Source organism: Rhea pennata, chromosome Z (genome assembly GCF_028389875.1).
Source record: "Rhea pennata isolate bPtePen1 chromosome Z, bPtePen1.pri, whole genome shotgun sequence".
Classification (NCBI taxonomy): domain Eukaryota; kingdom Metazoa; phylum Chordata; class Aves; order Rheiformes; family Rheidae; genus Rhea; species Rhea pennata.
The window spans coordinates 2,419,762-2,435,738 of record NC_084702.1 but is presented as its reverse complement, the minus strand read 5'-3'; the positions used below and the strand labels follow the sequence as shown (position 1 = coordinate 2,435,738).

Sequence of the window (15,977 nt, the reverse complement as noted above, 5' to 3'; positions counted from 1 at the left end):
TAAAACCCCTTAACACCAGTGTAGCATTAAGAAGTAGGTATTCCTTTAATAGGAAGTGGGGATGTGGGGGATCCTTCCACCTAATACACCCCCCAGGACTAAGTCTCATTGAGCTTCTATCTGATACCCTTCATACATATTCATTACAATTAAGTTGGGTGCATTTTACTTTTACTTTTCTGGGAATTCACTTATACTTTTGCATATTATGACGTGTGCACGTGAGTCCATGAGGGGATGTCTTTGGGGTCTCTGGCAGTGGGTAGGTGTCATACCAGGAACACCAGGATGACCTTTAGTTGAATTCTGGGCTGGAACTTTCATGTAAGTCTCGACTTGGCTCTTCCTTTTGTTTGTCATGCTTATCAGTTTTACAGTTTGGGTCAAACTGCTCTCTTCTGTTCTGATAGTAAAAACCTCTGTTATTACCTTAACGGTTATGGCTAGCTGGGCACCAGTTACATCCTAGCTGAGAAACTTCAAAGCCTTGTTATCTACAACACCATCATGACCTGAGGCCATCAAGTTTGTCTAAAAGATCTCTAACCCGATCCTCCACACCACAGTAAGAACTCTGTGAAACGCCCATGTAGATGCTGTCATCAGAGCGGTGGAGGTGAGATGCTGAGATCCATGACAAAGCTGATCACAGCCCAGTAGTAGCCACTGAAACTGAGGAATCTCTAGCTTAAATCCGCAGCTTGGACCATGCAACTGCCACCATAGCCCAGAGCTTACATGAATTTCAGGGCCATCCTCATGCTAAAGCTTTGGCCGGGGTTACAGATCTCCACAGAATACATCTTCCTCTACACCTCTCGACAGGCATTGCACAGGCCTGGCAAGTTGGTACACAGGTGCACAGAAGAACTGCTCTGTGGCAGCAATCAGGCACCCACAAGCCATGCTGTGGAAGTACTGACAGATTGATTGAGTGCTATTCGTCTTTGGAAATGATACGTTGTGATTGCTAATCGTTGCCCGACACCGAGATAGCTGTTGACGTACAACACACAGGGGCAATGGTGGTGCAGGCATTAACCTTGTGGTTTGCAGTATTCCCCTGAGCAGTAACTACTCAGTCAGAGGAAGGGTCACACTTAAAAAATCATGGCGCTCAGGTGTAAGATGAGTCTTCTATCCAAGCCACAGGCCAGCAGCTCGCTGGAGCACGTGAGTGGATTGTTGAGGTGGAACCAACCACACATAGGAAAACAAGGTCTCCGCAATAACCCTGAGGCACCGTGTGACACTCAGCAACAGGCTCCTGGAATGACTGCAAGGGACCAATTGCAAGTCTCATACAACTCACGTACTGCCCATTCCACACCCAGACGATCCACTCATCATTCAACCCAAAGGAAGCTCTAAGCCCCTCACATGCTCTTGAGGCACCATGCTCCAAGCAGGCATTACCTCCTCCATCAGCTTCACACAACTCAGACCATGGCTGTGTTAGGGCCGAGGTTGTCACAGGGACTACGGATAACGAGCTCTGCCACTTGGCTTGCAGTCTACCGCGCGACAGCCTGGATTCCTGCCGTGGGCACAGGTGAAAGGAGCGGCAGGGGCAGAGGGAGGCTTGGACATGGCTTTTTCACACTGCAACGCACACCCAGAGATCCAGCGCTTGTGCCAAAAGTGCATCCTGGGATGGGGGGCGGGAGGGGGGCGAGGTGGCTTCTGCTCTGCCCCACCGAGGTGGCAGGAGGTTGCTCATGGGGGGGCTGCAGGGCAAAGAGCTGCTTGGCTGTGGTGGCCGGCGGAGGCTGCCCAGCGGCAGCAAGGCTGCGCTGCCCGGAGGGGACCTGCCTGGGCGGCAGCAGGGCCCTTGTCCCCCCCTTTGTGACAGCCGCGGCCCCGCCGGGCGCCAGGGCGGCCGCGGCCCCGCCGTGCCCAGCAGCGCGGGGACGGCGCAGCGTGGCAGTGTGCGGAGCTGCAGCAGCAGCAGTCGCGGCGCTTCCACGGCTCTCCCGGCGGCCCCAGGCCCTCGGCAGGGCCCAGGGCTTTCCCCGCAGGATCCCCTCGCGGCGGCAGCAGGAGCGATGGCGCTGGGGCTCGGCAGCTCCGCAGGGCCCTTGGCGGCCCCGCGGCAGCAGCACCACAGAGCTCCCCAGCACAGCAGCTCTCCTTCAGAGCCCCACAAGGTTTGCACACCCGTGCTGCACCAGGCAGGTGAGTGAGCCGGCGCTGCGGGGCACCCCAGCTCTGGGGGCGCTGAGCCCGCCCGGCTCTGCCGTGGCCTCCTGACTCTGCTGCAGCCTGTGTCTGGGGGCACCAAGCCAGGTGGGCACTGGGGGCTCGCTGGGGCTGCAGGCTGGGGCTCTGCGATTGGCGCCAGCCAGCCCCAGGATGCCCCCGGGGCCGAGAGGAGCCCAGGGCACCCGGCTCCTGCTCCAGGGCTCGGGGCACAGGCAGCCAGAGACCACTCAGCTCACAGCAGCAAGTGCTGCTGCAGGGCAGGGACAGCTTTGGGCTGTCTGCAAGAGAGGTCCCAGCCCGGGGGCACCTGCGGCATTTCTCAACCTTGCTGCTCTCCAGCATCGCACCTGCCTGCTGGGGGGTCCTTTGCTCTGCTCTCTGCTGCCAGCACCTACAGCTCTGCCTCCTCTCTTTCTCTGCTGGTGCCAGGTTCTTCTGCCTGCAGCCAGATGGGGGTGCCAGCAGAGCAGCAGGAAGCTCTGCAGCCCAGCCAGGCCTTTCCCAGAGCCACAGGACAGGTACGGACAGACCCGGACACCTGCTTTGTGCCCACACCTCTCACCGGCTCCTTCTGTGCTTGCACAGGCCTTTCTGGAGGGTCGAGCTGCTGCCCTGCAAGTATCCCACACCAGCATGGCATCATCTCCCTTTGCTTGGTCCTTGCAGGCTCCGAGTGCTCTGGACGACGTGCTGCAGGTGATGCCGGTCGATTCGCACACCTCCAGCGTCCGGGAGCTGCAGAATGCACTGCAGGTCTGCCCCGTACAGGGACTGTGCTTCCCACGGCTCTGTCTCTCGCACGGAAGGAAAGGGACCCTCCAAACCGAGCACCCCACACACTCCGCCCTCGCCAGACCTGGCAGCAGAGAGCATGCTGCAGCACAGGGGCCAGCTCCCTCAGAGAAGCAGGAGGCTTCTGCACCATGCCCCTCTTCCTGACTGCTCCCTCTCTGTCTCTTGGACATGGGCAGAGGCCAGCCCCCCTCCTCACGGGGCTTTGATGGGATCGAAAGGACTGCCCCTTCTCAGCAGCATCCTCTCCTCCTCCCAAACCTCGCCCTGGCACCAAAGCACTGTGAGGAGTGGCACTCTCCTCCTAAGCCCTACGCAGGTGGCACCTGGCAGCCGGCACTGCCAGCTCCGTGCCTCCCCCTCCCTCGAGCTTTCCTGCCTGGATCAGGGCAAGGCAGAGACCGACTGCAACCTGCCCAGCCTGCAAGGGGAGCCCAGCCCGGAAGCTTCCTTCCTCCACCTTCCCGATGGGCTGTAGCACAGCTTTGCCTTTGAAAACTGCCTAGGGAGCTTTTGGCCCCAAAGCCCTCTGCTCCTGGATGGGTGCCTGAAGGCCCCTGTGGAGAGGCGCCTGCAAAGCAGCAGAGGCTGCAGTGGCGATGGGCTCTGGCTACCTCCCAGCACATGGTGACATCAGTCTGGGCATCTGTCCCCATGCCTGGGAGGGCCTCTGGGGGCAGGAAGCCAGTGCGAAGATTTGCCCCTGTGTCCCGAGGACGCCCTGGCGTGCATGCTACCAGGCGCTGGCGGCTCCTGGGAGAGCTGTCGGCTGCCAGGGCCGAGCGTTGCTTTCCTTCCCGCAGGTGCTGCTGCCCTTCACAGAGTCCCGGAGAGCAGCAGAGTGCGAGAGGGCTGTGAGGAGCATTGCCAGGCTGAGCAAAGCACTCGTCAGCTCCTGCTCTCTGGAGGTAAGGAGCCTCCGGGGCAGGTGACCTCCCGGCACCCTGGCACCCCTCGCCAGGGTCCTGCCAGAGCCGTGGGTGGCATGCGCAGACCTTGCAGGGAGGCAGCCTCCCCCTGCCCTTGCCGTGGCTGCTGTGCGGGGTCAGGGCTGCGCAGAGGCAGCCGAGCTAGCCCCTGGGCTTTGCCGAGGAGCTAAAAGTCTGCCGAGGAGGACGGGCTGGGACACACACTGCCATAGCCCATCGATCACGGCTGCGAGCAGCCTCTGGCCCCAACTGCCTCACCTGAGCGCTGCTCCTGCCTCGCCAGGTCGGCGTCCCCTCTGGAGGAGGCCAAGAGCAGCCTGGCCTCTCTGCTCCAGAGGACTTCCACCTGCTGGGCAAGCTGGTGGGGAGACTCCTCCTCTGCTCTGCTCGCGAGGACCAGGGCATCAGCTGGCGGGCTGCGGATGCTCTGCACTACCTCTACAGATTTGCTTGGCAGCGAGAGAGTAAGAGAAAGTGCCATGGCTTGGGGCCCTCCGGGCACAGACAGGTGCCCAAGCAAACACTTAGCCACCCTGCCACTCTCCTCAGCTCCAGGAAGCAGCAAGAAACCCTTCCAGGCTGCAGCAGGGCAGCAGCTGTGCTGCATTCGCCCCAGGGCCCAGGCAGCCCAACACCTCCGGGGCATGGGGGAAGCCTGACCCATACACCTCTCCCCTCTGAGGGCTTCGGTCCTACTGCAGATGGGAAAATGCCATTGAACTTACCCACTAGTCTGGATCCTGGGAAGCAATTTCCCCTCCCCAACTTTGACAGGGCTTAGATCCTCCCAGGGAACTCTGCTGATCCCCATATACTGCTGTCCTGCTCTGTTGCTGCCAGCCTCGCATTGCTTCCCATCCCTTTAAGGCTCCCATCTCAATTTTTCCATCCTTCCTAGCATGACTGTCCTTGTGGGGAAAGAGCTGCTCCTTCTAGCCAGTCTCATCCTCTCTTGCCTCTGCTCCCTCAGTGCTTTTCAGCATCCCACCACGCACCACTCTGAAAGGGTCTTTTTCCAGACATTGCTGCCCTCCAGTCATGCAAGAGTTCATCCCCCACCCCCACCCCCAACACACACATCTCCCTTATTGCTGGGATATTTTAGCTCGGGGACTGCAGGCAGAGCTCTGTCTAAGTCCTTCCAGTTTCCCAGGCTGTGAGCACTGGGGGACCTGCACATAACGCAGGTGTCCCTTCAGCCAATTCCATCCCTAGTGAGCTCTCTCTTGCACCCATCACCCTGCACCCTGGGCTTTGCAGCCTTGTCCAGCCCTTCCACGCTTGACTCTGGCTCATAATCTCCCTGCTCAGTCCCTCCAACTTTCAAGCCTTTTTCAGCAGGTGTGCCAGCCTCTTGCCCAAGCTGCTCTGTCCTACTGACTGTCGCATGTTATTCCTCCTGCCCAGGCAAGAAGCTGGCAGGGGACAATGCAGAGCACCCGCAGCTCCAACAGGAAGGGCAAGCCGAGCACACTGGCTTCTGGCTTGCTTTCTCCAACAGCACCAGCCATATAATCTCGGTAAGGAGCTCCTCCCGTGCTGGCACTCTTGGCCATGGCATCAGCAGCACACCTGCGTGAGCAAATGGATTTGGAAGCAGTGGGGCTGCTGTGGCCTCACTGTCCCTGGTGAGAGGGTTCCCGCTGCCCCTGCGCAGGCAATGTCTGAAGGCTGCACTCCAGGGTCACCGCAGCCACTCTAGCCCTCCTGCGCACCAGGAAGCTTGGCTATGCTGTAGAGCTAGTGCCCAGTGACCCTGATCCCCACTCTGCCCCCTCCTCCTCGCGCCCCTCTGCTCTCCTCCTCCACAGGGCAAGCACTGCAGCCCCTCCTTCCAGCTGTCCCCAGCCCGCAGCCAGCACTGCCCCTGCTCCAGAGCTGCTCTCCCTGCTTGGCTAAGCAGCACCGTCAGGGTGCTCAGGGTCACCACGTTTTCCATCCCCTCCTTCCTCCCCTAGATCTTTGGGAAATACCTCCTGCCCTCGGAGAGGACGGACATCATCCTCACGGCCATTGAGGGCATGAGAGACTCCAGCATCTTCGACCTGCAGGCAGCTACCAGCATGCTGGATGTGGTCCTGATGGAGCCCACCTCCTGGCTGAAGAACGTAAGCAGCCGCTGGTGGGATTGCCCTGCACTTGAGCCCTTTGAGGGGCTCTGCCTCCCTCCCAGCTCAGCTCTCTCGGGCATGCAACACCATCCGAAGCCAGCAAAGCGTGGCAGGAAGGGAAGCAGCAGCTCTCAGGGGCAGCCCAAGAAATGGCTGCCCTCCTTCCCAGCCGTGTGCCTTCCAGGTGCCCAAGATCGTGAGGTGCATCTATGAAAACCTGAGGTGCATCAGCACGGGGTCAGCGCGGCACAGCCTGGATATACTCCTTCTCCTGCTGACCTACCTGTACCCCAGTGAGGTGGTCATAAGCCTGCTGAACTGCTCCCCGCCGTGTGACAGGTACAGGCCCCAAGAGCCTTGAGGGCTTCTTCCCTCGTGGAGAGGGGAGGCTGCCCAAAGCCTCTCTACTTGCCGGACCCGAGGAAAACTGCAGGAAATGCCCAGAGCACAGGGGTCTCCTGTCCTCATCATACTTCCCAGCCCCTTGCTGGCATCCACCCCTGCCTCCACAGCCACAGATGACCAAGGCAGCCCCAGAGCCCTGCTGACGGGCTGCCCCGTGACCCACAGTGAACATGGCTCAGCTGTCCCCTGCTTGCCCAGGCAGGGCCCTCCGGGCACTCCACGCATGGGTGGAGCGGGTAGGGCGAGGGCTGCAGCCTGGCTCCACTGGGGCTTGCTCAGGCCACGGAGCTGTGGCTGAGGCTGCCCTGCTGACTGGGTGCCCTGGGCCTGCAGCATTGCCACGACCATGTGGGAGGTGATGGTTTGCCTGCCCACATCTTTGGACAAGGTGCTGAGGAAGCTGCTCAGCATCCTGGAGGACCGGCTGCTTCTCAAGGGCCGCAGAGCTGTCACGGAGGACACCTGCTTCCTGCCCCTGGCTGTGAGTTACCACAGGAGGCCTCGCTGGCCCTCAGGGCTGGGCTTGCCTCGGGGCAGGGGCTGCACTGGGGTGGGGGCAGGGGTAGGGGCCGGGACCAGGGCCGGGGATGGGGCAGGGACGTGGCCGCTGCACAGCCTCAGCAGGCTACACAGCCTGAGACAGACGCCCAGGCTGGTGTGCACGATACCTAAGGCACGTCACGCTGACACAGGGGGGCTCCTGGTGCCCACGTTAGAAGTGGGAGCAGAGCCCAGAGGGCTGCCCCTGACGTGGCCGTGGCCTGGCAGCCAGGCTGCAGCCTCCAGCTGTGTCTCCCGTGGGCCAGGGCAGTGCTGGAGCCTCACGCCAATGGGGACCAAGGGCCCAGGCACCGCCACAGCAATGTCTTTGCAGTGAGAGCTCTCTCCGGGTGTTTCCTGCAGGCAGGCAAGGCACTGTGCGAGATCCTTCGGCAACCTGCCTGCCGACAGACGGTCGCAGCGCTCTTCCCCCAGCTCTACATGGCGCTGCTCTTGCAGATCTGCTTTGCTGCAGCCTTCCTACCCCAGGAGAGCAGCGCCTGCTGGAGGAAATGCTGCCCAGGGGACCCAGCTTCTCCAGCCAGCCCTGGGAGGTGCTGTGTCCTGCTTCTCCTGCCTTTCCTAGGTGCCCTCAGCCAGCTCTCAGCTCTCAGCTCTCAGCTCTGAGCGTGACTGGCCTTTGCTCCACATGCAGGTCTGCGGTGCAGGCCATGAAAGCCCTGCTCTGCTGCGCTGGATACGAGGAGCAGGTCCTCACCATCCAGAAGAGGGCCGGCTGGGACCTGCTTCTCAGAGCAGAGACACACCACAGTGGAGTCAGGATGCTGGCCAGGTGAGGGACCCTTTTGCCCAGCCCTGCCTCAGCCTTGTTTGGCTGCAGACAAGGCTTCTTTGTGGCCCAGCTTCAAAAGCTGCACCTTGTGGAGCCCATGTTACTGGCTGTGGGAGAGCACCAGGAAGGTCCTGAAGACCTTTAATGCCCTGTCCTTGGGGACTGGACGCACGCCCCAGCCAGCGCCGCCGGCCTGTCTGCACACAGGCTCCCCAAAGGCTCACAGGGGCTGCCCCAGTGTGGTGTGCTAGAGCAGAGGAAAGATGTAGTGTGCCCAAGAGCACATGGGGAGATCCCGGGAGGAGGAGGCTCCAAAGAGGGCAAGTGACGCACCGTCCTGCAAGAGCAGGGCTTTTGTGTAGCACGGGTGTTCTTCCAGTCGTGCACCCAGATGAGCCTAATGGTGCTGGACACGGACTTTCCAGTGGGGAGGTGTGTTGGCAAAAGACCCCCGCTCCAGGAGCAAAGGCTACACAAGCTGCAGCTGAGTCCTGGCCTGCACGATAATGGGTGGAGCGGGCCGTGCCATCCCTGAAGAGCTTTGCCTGCAGCTCCTCACCACTGCTGCTTTCTTCCCCTTGTCAGAGAGATGAGGACAAACACAGCTCAGCAGCGTTCCTGCATCTTCCGCCACGTGGAATCCCTTCTCAGCAGAGGGGACAAACTGCAGGAAGTCCCGGCCATGGCTTTCTTTGTGGAGGTAGGCCTGGTGGCAAGCAGTGCCCCTGAGATGCCGCTGAACCCTCCACTCCCTTGCAGGCATGGCCACGAGCTGGGAGGGCAGCCAATGGAGCTGGGCCAGCGAGTGCGCTGCTTGCAGTGCACCTGGCCTCGGCCCATTTCTGCCACCCTTGTAACCACCAACAGCCGGTGCCTCCTCTGTGCCAGCTCTTGCTATTCAATTGCTCTTCCAAGGCAAGAGCAGAGGGGACAAGTGACCAGGAGGGCACAAGCGGCAGATGGTCCAGAGGACAGAAGGAGCAAGCAAGGACTCTGTGCTGTGTGCTGTGTGGCACAGGGCATGGGGGGTGCCCGTGGGCCTTCCACAACCACTGCCACCTCCAGCACAGGCCTTGCGTGCACCTGGTGCCCTGGCCACGGCTCTGAGTGGGAAGCAGGAGCTGCATGGGACATGGAGCCCTGCAGGCTCTGCCAGTCTCTCACTGCTCTGTGTGTTTCAGCTGCTGAGCTGTGCAGATCTTAAAGCTGTGGACTGCTGTGTCCTCTACCTGCTCCAGAGGTACCTGAGGCATCAAGGTGTGGAGATGCGCTCACTGGTGCTCAGAGGCCTCATAACACTTTCCAAGAGACCAGAGATGGTGCGTATGGCCATGAGTCAGGTGAAGGCATGAGTCAGGCAGCGTGGGGCTGCCAAGCAGGCAGGGGGTAATGCAGTGCTTGGCCTCTGCTGAGGATCAGGAAGCATGGGGGTCGCTCCAGTGTCCCTCGCTGACCACTTTGCCCTCTCTTGCCAAGGGGTCACAGCCTGCTCCAAGTCAGCTTAGAGCTCTCAGGCTGGTGCTGCAGCCTGCAGTGCCCCAGCGGTGGGTGTGCACAGAGCCCTGGCAGTGGGGCCCTGGGCTCTGTGGCAGAATGAGTCTGCCAGGGTGGGCACTGGCCACTGCCTGGGGGATTTCCAAGTGCAGAGGGCTCTTAACCAACCTGCCCCTTGCGGCAGGTCAGAAGAGGGGTCAGCTGAGGAGGTGAGGAGGAGCTTTTGCTCTCCTGTCCTCCTTCCCTGCTGCCTGCTCCTCCACACCCTCAGCACTCACCAAGAACTGCTGCGTGTCAGGAGTTTACTGCAGTAATAATTCCTGTGGTGCTGGTGGTGAAGCAAGACAGGAGGCTGGTGTTTAAGATCCAGAGGTGTTTTGCCCAGTTGGGCTTTCATGCCTCGCGGTCAGGATGTTTGGTGTTCTCTACAGGCCAGAAAAATGCAAGAGCTGCTGCCAGACCTCATGGAGATGCTGCAGGATGCCAACACAGACATCCGGATGAAGGCCCTGGTTGTCTCCGGCAACGTGGTCCAGCATATGGACCGGGCAGCGGTGGGCCCCGTCGCTCTGCAGCTGGTGGAGAAGCTGGTGCCACTCTTTGATGACGTAAGGCTGGGGTGGGAGCCGCAGCCCTGCAGATGGGCACTCTCTAATGACAGCTGCCCTTGAGCCCAGCCCTGGGCGCAGCACTCAGGCAGCGCCTTCCCCACTCGGGCTTCTCTGGGCTCTCCTGGCATGGCTCCTGGCCTCTGCAGTGCACCTGTACGACATCCCTCCGACACGTTTATACCAACGGGGGCTCCAAGCCCCCCGTGCAGGGTGCAGGGCCTTTCAAAGCCCAGACAGCTCCTCCAGCGGCCACTGCCACACAGGACCACACGCTCGCACCGCCTGCTGCGGCAGGCAAGCTAAGCCTTGAGCAAGTGGTGTGCGCCCAGGAATCGTGGTGCAGGGCCAGCCCAGCCTCCTCCTCAGCCCAAGCCCTGGGGCACCTCCTCACATGGCTGCCTGGCTACAAGCTGCTGCTGGTGCTCTGCCTGGGTGGGCAGCAGCCCTTGCTGAGCTCCCCGCCTCCTCCCTCCTTGCAGGACTCCAGCCAGCTGCGAGAGCTCTCCATCTGCCACTTCAGAGAGCTGGTGGAGATTGTGATGGGGAAGACCAAGAAGCACATGCAGCAGAAAGTGCATCGGTGCCTGCTCCCGCTCTTCTTCCACATGAATGATGAGATCCAGAGTGTGGCCAAGGTAGAGATTTCAAACCTAGCCAGTGATGAGGGGAGGGCAACCCCGCACCCTTCCACGAAGACCCCAGCTGTGGCTGCAGCTCATCAGTGCTGGGGGATGTCTCCTGGGCTGCTCAACAGCAAGAGGCAGCCGAGGTGCTGGTTGTGCCGTGTCTCTGCTCTGGGCATTGAACGCACTTGAGAGCACTTGAGGCACTGCTCCTGCTGCTGCCTCTTCCCACAATGGGCTGGGAAAGGGGCAGAGGCGAGCCAAGGGGAGGGGGACAGCAGGCCTCCTCCCGCAGGCTGTGGTACCATCTCCCACTCTCTGCTGCACAGGCCTCCCAGGAAGCCCTCATCACCGCTGCCCAGTGCCTCAAGTGGGAACAGCTTAGGGACCTGAGCCAGACCGGGCAGACGTGGAGGATTGGCAAGTGCTTGGTAAGGAGAGCCCCAAAGGGCCAGGAGCAGCCTGGGTAAGACCTGCCCCCACACACACTGCTGTGCATGGGGGAGGCAGCTGTGCCTCTCCTGCACTGCTCCAGCCCCAAGCTCACCACCTGCACCTGCAAACTTGAGCCCTCCTCTCAAGCGCATAGCCCCGGGGGGCTCTTTGGCTGGCCCCTCTCTGACCCCCTCCCAGGTTGCTGAAGGAGACCCTGGCCCACAGGGCCTTAGCAGCACACCGGGTTCTCCACACCCTGGGGCCACACTCTGCCTGCTGCTCTCTCCCAAGCTCAGCCCCACAAGGCTCCTGCCTGGCAGATGCCACAGCCCTGATGGGGCAGGCAAAGGGAGCAGGGTGCCGGGAGGATGGCTTTGGACGGTCTTGTGTGCCAACCCCATGCTCTTGTGCTCTCTGCAGCTGGCAAGAGGCAGGAGTTATGTGGAAGAAGACCTGCGCCAGAGCCTGCCCTATTTGGAGGACTCTCAGGCATCCTTACGAGATGTGGCCGTGAGGTTCTTTGGTGAGCCACAGCCCCTGGGCTCCCTCCCTCTCCGAGCAATTTGCAGGGCCGGGGCATCTAGGAGCCCAGGTGGGCTGCCTGGGAGCCTTGCTGGTTCCCACGCCACCTCGGCTACTGCACTGCCCGGGGGGGGGCGCTGTGCTGGGGGGAGCGCACTGGGCAGTGCCAGGTGTGAACGCTGGTGTGTGCCTAGGGCTTGCCGGGCGGCACTTGAAGAGCCCAAGGGAGCAGAAGCTGCGGGACATCTGCAGCGGTGAGTAAGGGCAGTGCTGCGCTGGCCATGGTGGGTGTGAGAGGGGGGCAGAGCAAGGGCAGTGTGCTCCAGGCCCTGCCCAGCTGCAGGGAAATATTTCTGGGGCAGAGGAATATGTTAGGGGCATTTGGGGCCACTCCTGGGCAGCAACTTTCAGCTGATCTGTTTGCCCTACCTGCTCCCTCCTCACCATGGGAAGAGCTGTGCAGAGCTGCAGGCACTGCAGACACATGGGTTTCATCGCTGCTCTCTTTCTTTCTGTGCCAGACCTTCGGCCCTTGCAGAACGACATCGAGCCCTCCATCCGGTCCCTGGCTACTCAGAACATCATCATCCTGGGCACTCCACGGAAACAGCCAGCATCAGGATGGAAGCTGCCTTCCCTGCGCTGCTGGCTCCGGAGAGCAGGGGACAGGTGGAACTGGCCTCTGGGCAACAGCTCTCCTTGAGTAGAAGGAGGAGGACAATCCCAGGCCTACGGTGCCCTTCCGCTGGTGACCACCTGAATGTGTGGAGCAGTCTGTGTCCTTCCGGGTGTCTGCTGCAGCTCACCCCTCAGGCCTGATGGCCAGAATAAAAGAGACTGAGGGGATTTCTGACCAGAAACTAGTTCCTTGGTTACTATAATATTCTCCACATGATATACTGTCCTGGGTTTTTTGCTTCCTTCTTGGTTTTGTTGTCAGTTCTGCCTATGGAAGCTCTTTGGGGGAAAATCAGGTGGAGGGCTTACACAGGTGTGCCCATGAGCCGGGGGACAAGACTCCCATGAGGAAAGGGAAGAGCTGTGCCACCGTCCCCTGCATCCCCTCCCCTGGGCTGCTGGGTCTTGGCTCGCTACCCTTGGGTGGGAGGGCTGCGCCAGCCTGCTCTCCAGCTCTGCCTGGCCTCTGCCCCTGCTGCAGGGACTGTGCTGAGCTGCTTTCAAGGAAGGAGCAATGTCCTCCTCTTTTCCCCTTTCCCATATACACCCAGCCCTGGCTGGCTGGCCAGGGTCCCAAGCAAGGAGAGGGGAGCCCCGCACACACCAGAAATCTGAACACACAGCCACCTGGGAGCAGGGGGTCCTGACACGGGGTGCGAACAGACTCCTGTTGGCCTCTTGGGGCAGCCTGGAGAGCCACATCTCCAGCTGTCCAAGAGTTCTCAGGTCATCATGTCACAGGCCCCAGGGAAACAGTGTGCGATGGGGCTACTCGGTGAATTCAGTCTAAAGGTCTCCTTCTCCTCAGCCAGCCTGGGCTCTCAGTGCAGCAAACACAAGTCCGCACTGATAGCCATGGGGGTCGTCTCCTCAGAGCAGCACCACCGCACCCCCAGCCCACGGGACACTCCGCATCTCGAGTGCCTCCTTTTGCCAGGCCTCATTGGCCTTCTCTCACTCTCCACAAATGAGTCAGTCCCACTGCCATCGGCATTTCTGGCCCTTGCATGGTTCCCACGTAGCAGAGGCCTCGGCAGCAACCGGCCTGGCAATTCAGCTGGCAGTGCCTGCAGCCACACGTGTACTTGTGAGCACACACCCTCCTCCGTGGAGCACCTGTCTGGCGAGGCAGGCAGAGGTGCATGGCCATCCCTTAGCTGCTGACCCCCACGGCCTGGGGAAAAGGCTGCAAAGCTTGGCGCCCTCCCCTCCACCCCACCTCATGTCCCCTTCCCCATTCCCCAGCTGCATCTCCTCAGCCAGCTTTCCTCCTGACCTCCAAAGCTACTCCAGGCACTTTTCACCCCACCTGACACCCTGTGGCTCCTCGAGCAACAAATTCTCCTTGTCTTGGCCACCGTCCTAACTTTGGTGCTTTCTGGGTGACTCCTGTGATGCCAAAGGCCCACTCCAAGCTTCCAGAGATGCATAGGCAGCACCTGCTCTGCTATGGGACCAGGCTGTCCGTGGGCCCCACAACAGCCCTCTGCTTGGCCTGCCATTCTGGCCCCAGAGAGCTGGTGGGGCCAGGCTGGGGCCTCTGGCAGCAGTGCCTAAGCAGCCTCAAAGCCCCCACCGCACAGGGCAAGGAAGGGGCTGGCTCTGCTGGCTGCTTCCTGAGGTGCCTCTTGGGGGGGGGCAAGGCAAACAGGGCCAGCAGAGCAGCCGAGGGGACGCTTCTGGCCAGTGCTCTGTGGCAGCACCGCTGCTGGGGGCAGGCCAGGTTGCCCTGGGCACCTCCATTTCCTCCCTGAGGTTTTCCCTTCTCCCTTGGAGCACTTCTACTTCGTAGCAACGTGTATTCCTTTAAGGGAAAGCAGCCTTTGGTTTTGCTTCAGCCTCACGGTCTGCAACACACTTGCTTTCTTCCCTTCCCCTGGTTACTCCTTTCCCTTTCGGAAAGCTGAGTGACGGACTCCTGCTCTCTGCAGGCAGCGGAGGGAGCGGTTGCACCTACGGTTGGGGTCTGCAGCAGCGCGCCTCCGTGCACTGCGCCCAGCTCTACAGTTCTGGCAGCACAGGCCAGAGAGCCTCATCGCACCAGGAAAGCACCACAGCCAGCCACAGAGGCTTAGCGTTCGGTGCTTTCCACCATCTCTTTGTGCCTCTGCTTTAGTTTGCCTCAGCGGGAAAGAGGCTCCTTCCTGGAAATGCCTTCCAAAGACCCTTTGAGCTTTACACAAAGACATCCTTCTGTCATCTGTGGAGATGGAATACAACGTGGTCCATACATTAGAGCTTGCTTTGTCCTCTGAGTCAGCCAAATGCGACTTTAGTCACATTAGTAGACAGTAGTACAATCCAACCTGAGCAAAAAGCTGACCTGAGCAGGTGTAGCTTTCACCTGCTGCTTGGAAGCAATCACAAAAGCCCATGTTCTTGTGTGAAGATTAGCAAACCCAATGGACTCTTGGGATCTGTGCTGGCTCTGGGAGTTCTGACTCCTAGAATGTTCTTGTGCACCAGAAAGCATCACAGGATGCACCTTTGTGAACATTAGAGGTATCCTAGGCCTAGTTACTCTGGATTGGGTGCAAGGTCCAGTCCAAGGCTCAAGGCCAGCTAGAGAAAGGGCAGAACATGGCCATGGAAGCACAGGAAGTGCATGAAAGTACAAGGTTGCACTGCTTTTTGTCTGGGGAAGTTGTTAAAGCACAACTGTCTGAAACATCATCTGCTTCCGACATAGATCAGCATGCGGTTTGTAGCAGGAACATCAGCTTTTGTAATAGCTTTTATTCTTTTTTTATTTTATAATAGTTTTTATTCCCTCTTCTTTTTACTCTGTATACCAGTCCTGTCAGTTGAACCCTGTGGCAGTGCTGGCTAAAGACAGGATGCAAGGAACAGCAGTTTTCTGTCCATGTTAAATATCCATTCCAAGTCAAGGAAGCGTGGCTCCGTGTCAAAACTCTGCTTTGTGCCCCTTGTCAGAGCTGCCTGTGTGCTCTGCCTGAAGTTTATGTCCTTCTTGATCCTTCCCCTCTGGTTCTGCTGCACGGGCTTCATGCTCTGCGCCCTCTCCTGCTTCCAGCTAGTCAAGCAATCTGGCCCACTTTCCCCCACTCCATGCTTGCTTCTCCGTTCTGGTGCCTATGGCGCTCTTCTCGCACATGTCCACCCTCACCATCCTACCCATCTCTGCACGTCTGTTACGCTCCCATTCATGTCTCAGAAGTGTAGCTGCGAGAAAAGTCAGCTCAACTTTCCTCCCAGCCCTCAGTTTCTCCCTTAACATGGAAATGGCTTTTGCTTATCCAGTCAGTTAACTGTGAATCCCATGTGTAGGAAGCAGTAGAAACAGTGTTAGGACAGAGGCCTTTTCCCCTCCAGCCAGGCACAGGGAGTCCCTCTGCCGGGAGGACTCCAGGATAGCCCCATTTGTGCTCCATTTCATGCAACGCTCCTGAACGAGGCCACTTCCTCCATTAAGCCACCCAATCTGCATGACTCCCTGACATCTCATGCGACATGTTGGCATGCAGCTCTGCTCTTGGCGTTCGTCACGGAAACACAGTGTGGGAATGTGTGTGAAGAGACACTTTATCACGCTCAATGACCCTGTGCTGGGCAAACCTATGGAACAAGCCAGCTAATGATCTCAACTACTATCCCCTGCCCTAATTCTCATCACAGAAATGGTGCTTCTCCCCAGGATGACTGCAGGACGATGTCCGTAGTTCCCTCATGCTCGTAGAAACTACTTCTCTCTCTTACTCTCCTATTCTCTCTACAGATCTTCCAGAAGGAAACAGGGAGAACATGGAGCCTTTTCAAGCACACTGAGAAAGAGAAAGGAAAGGCAAGCCCCTTTGATGGCCTGCAGGACCCCTGGGCTGGTC

General features: G+C 59.6%; 1 protein-coding gene across 1 annotated transcript; it reads left to right on the top strand.

The window, feature by feature from the left end:
- The first annotated feature begins 3,979 nt into the window (after window positions 1-3,979).
- Window positions 3,980-12,231, top strand: LOC134153423 (maestro heat-like repeat-containing protein family member 7). Its single transcript, XM_062599601.1, has 16 exons — window positions 3,980-4,000; window positions 4,207-4,387; window positions 5,331-5,443; window positions 5,882-6,031; window positions 6,219-6,373; window positions 6,773-6,920; window positions 7,343-7,533; window positions 7,635-7,772; window positions 8,358-8,472; window positions 8,954-9,091; window positions 9,698-9,874; window positions 10,357-10,512; window positions 10,830-10,931; window positions 11,356-11,458; window positions 11,652-11,711; window positions 11,979-12,231. The coding sequence occupies exons 1-16, from the start codon at window positions 3,980-3,982 to the stop codon at window positions 12,158-12,160; spliced, it is 2,130 nt and encodes a 709-aa protein (XP_062455585.1). The 3' UTR covers window positions 12,161-12,231.
- The last annotated feature ends 3,746 nt before the right edge of the window (window positions 12,232-15,977 follow it).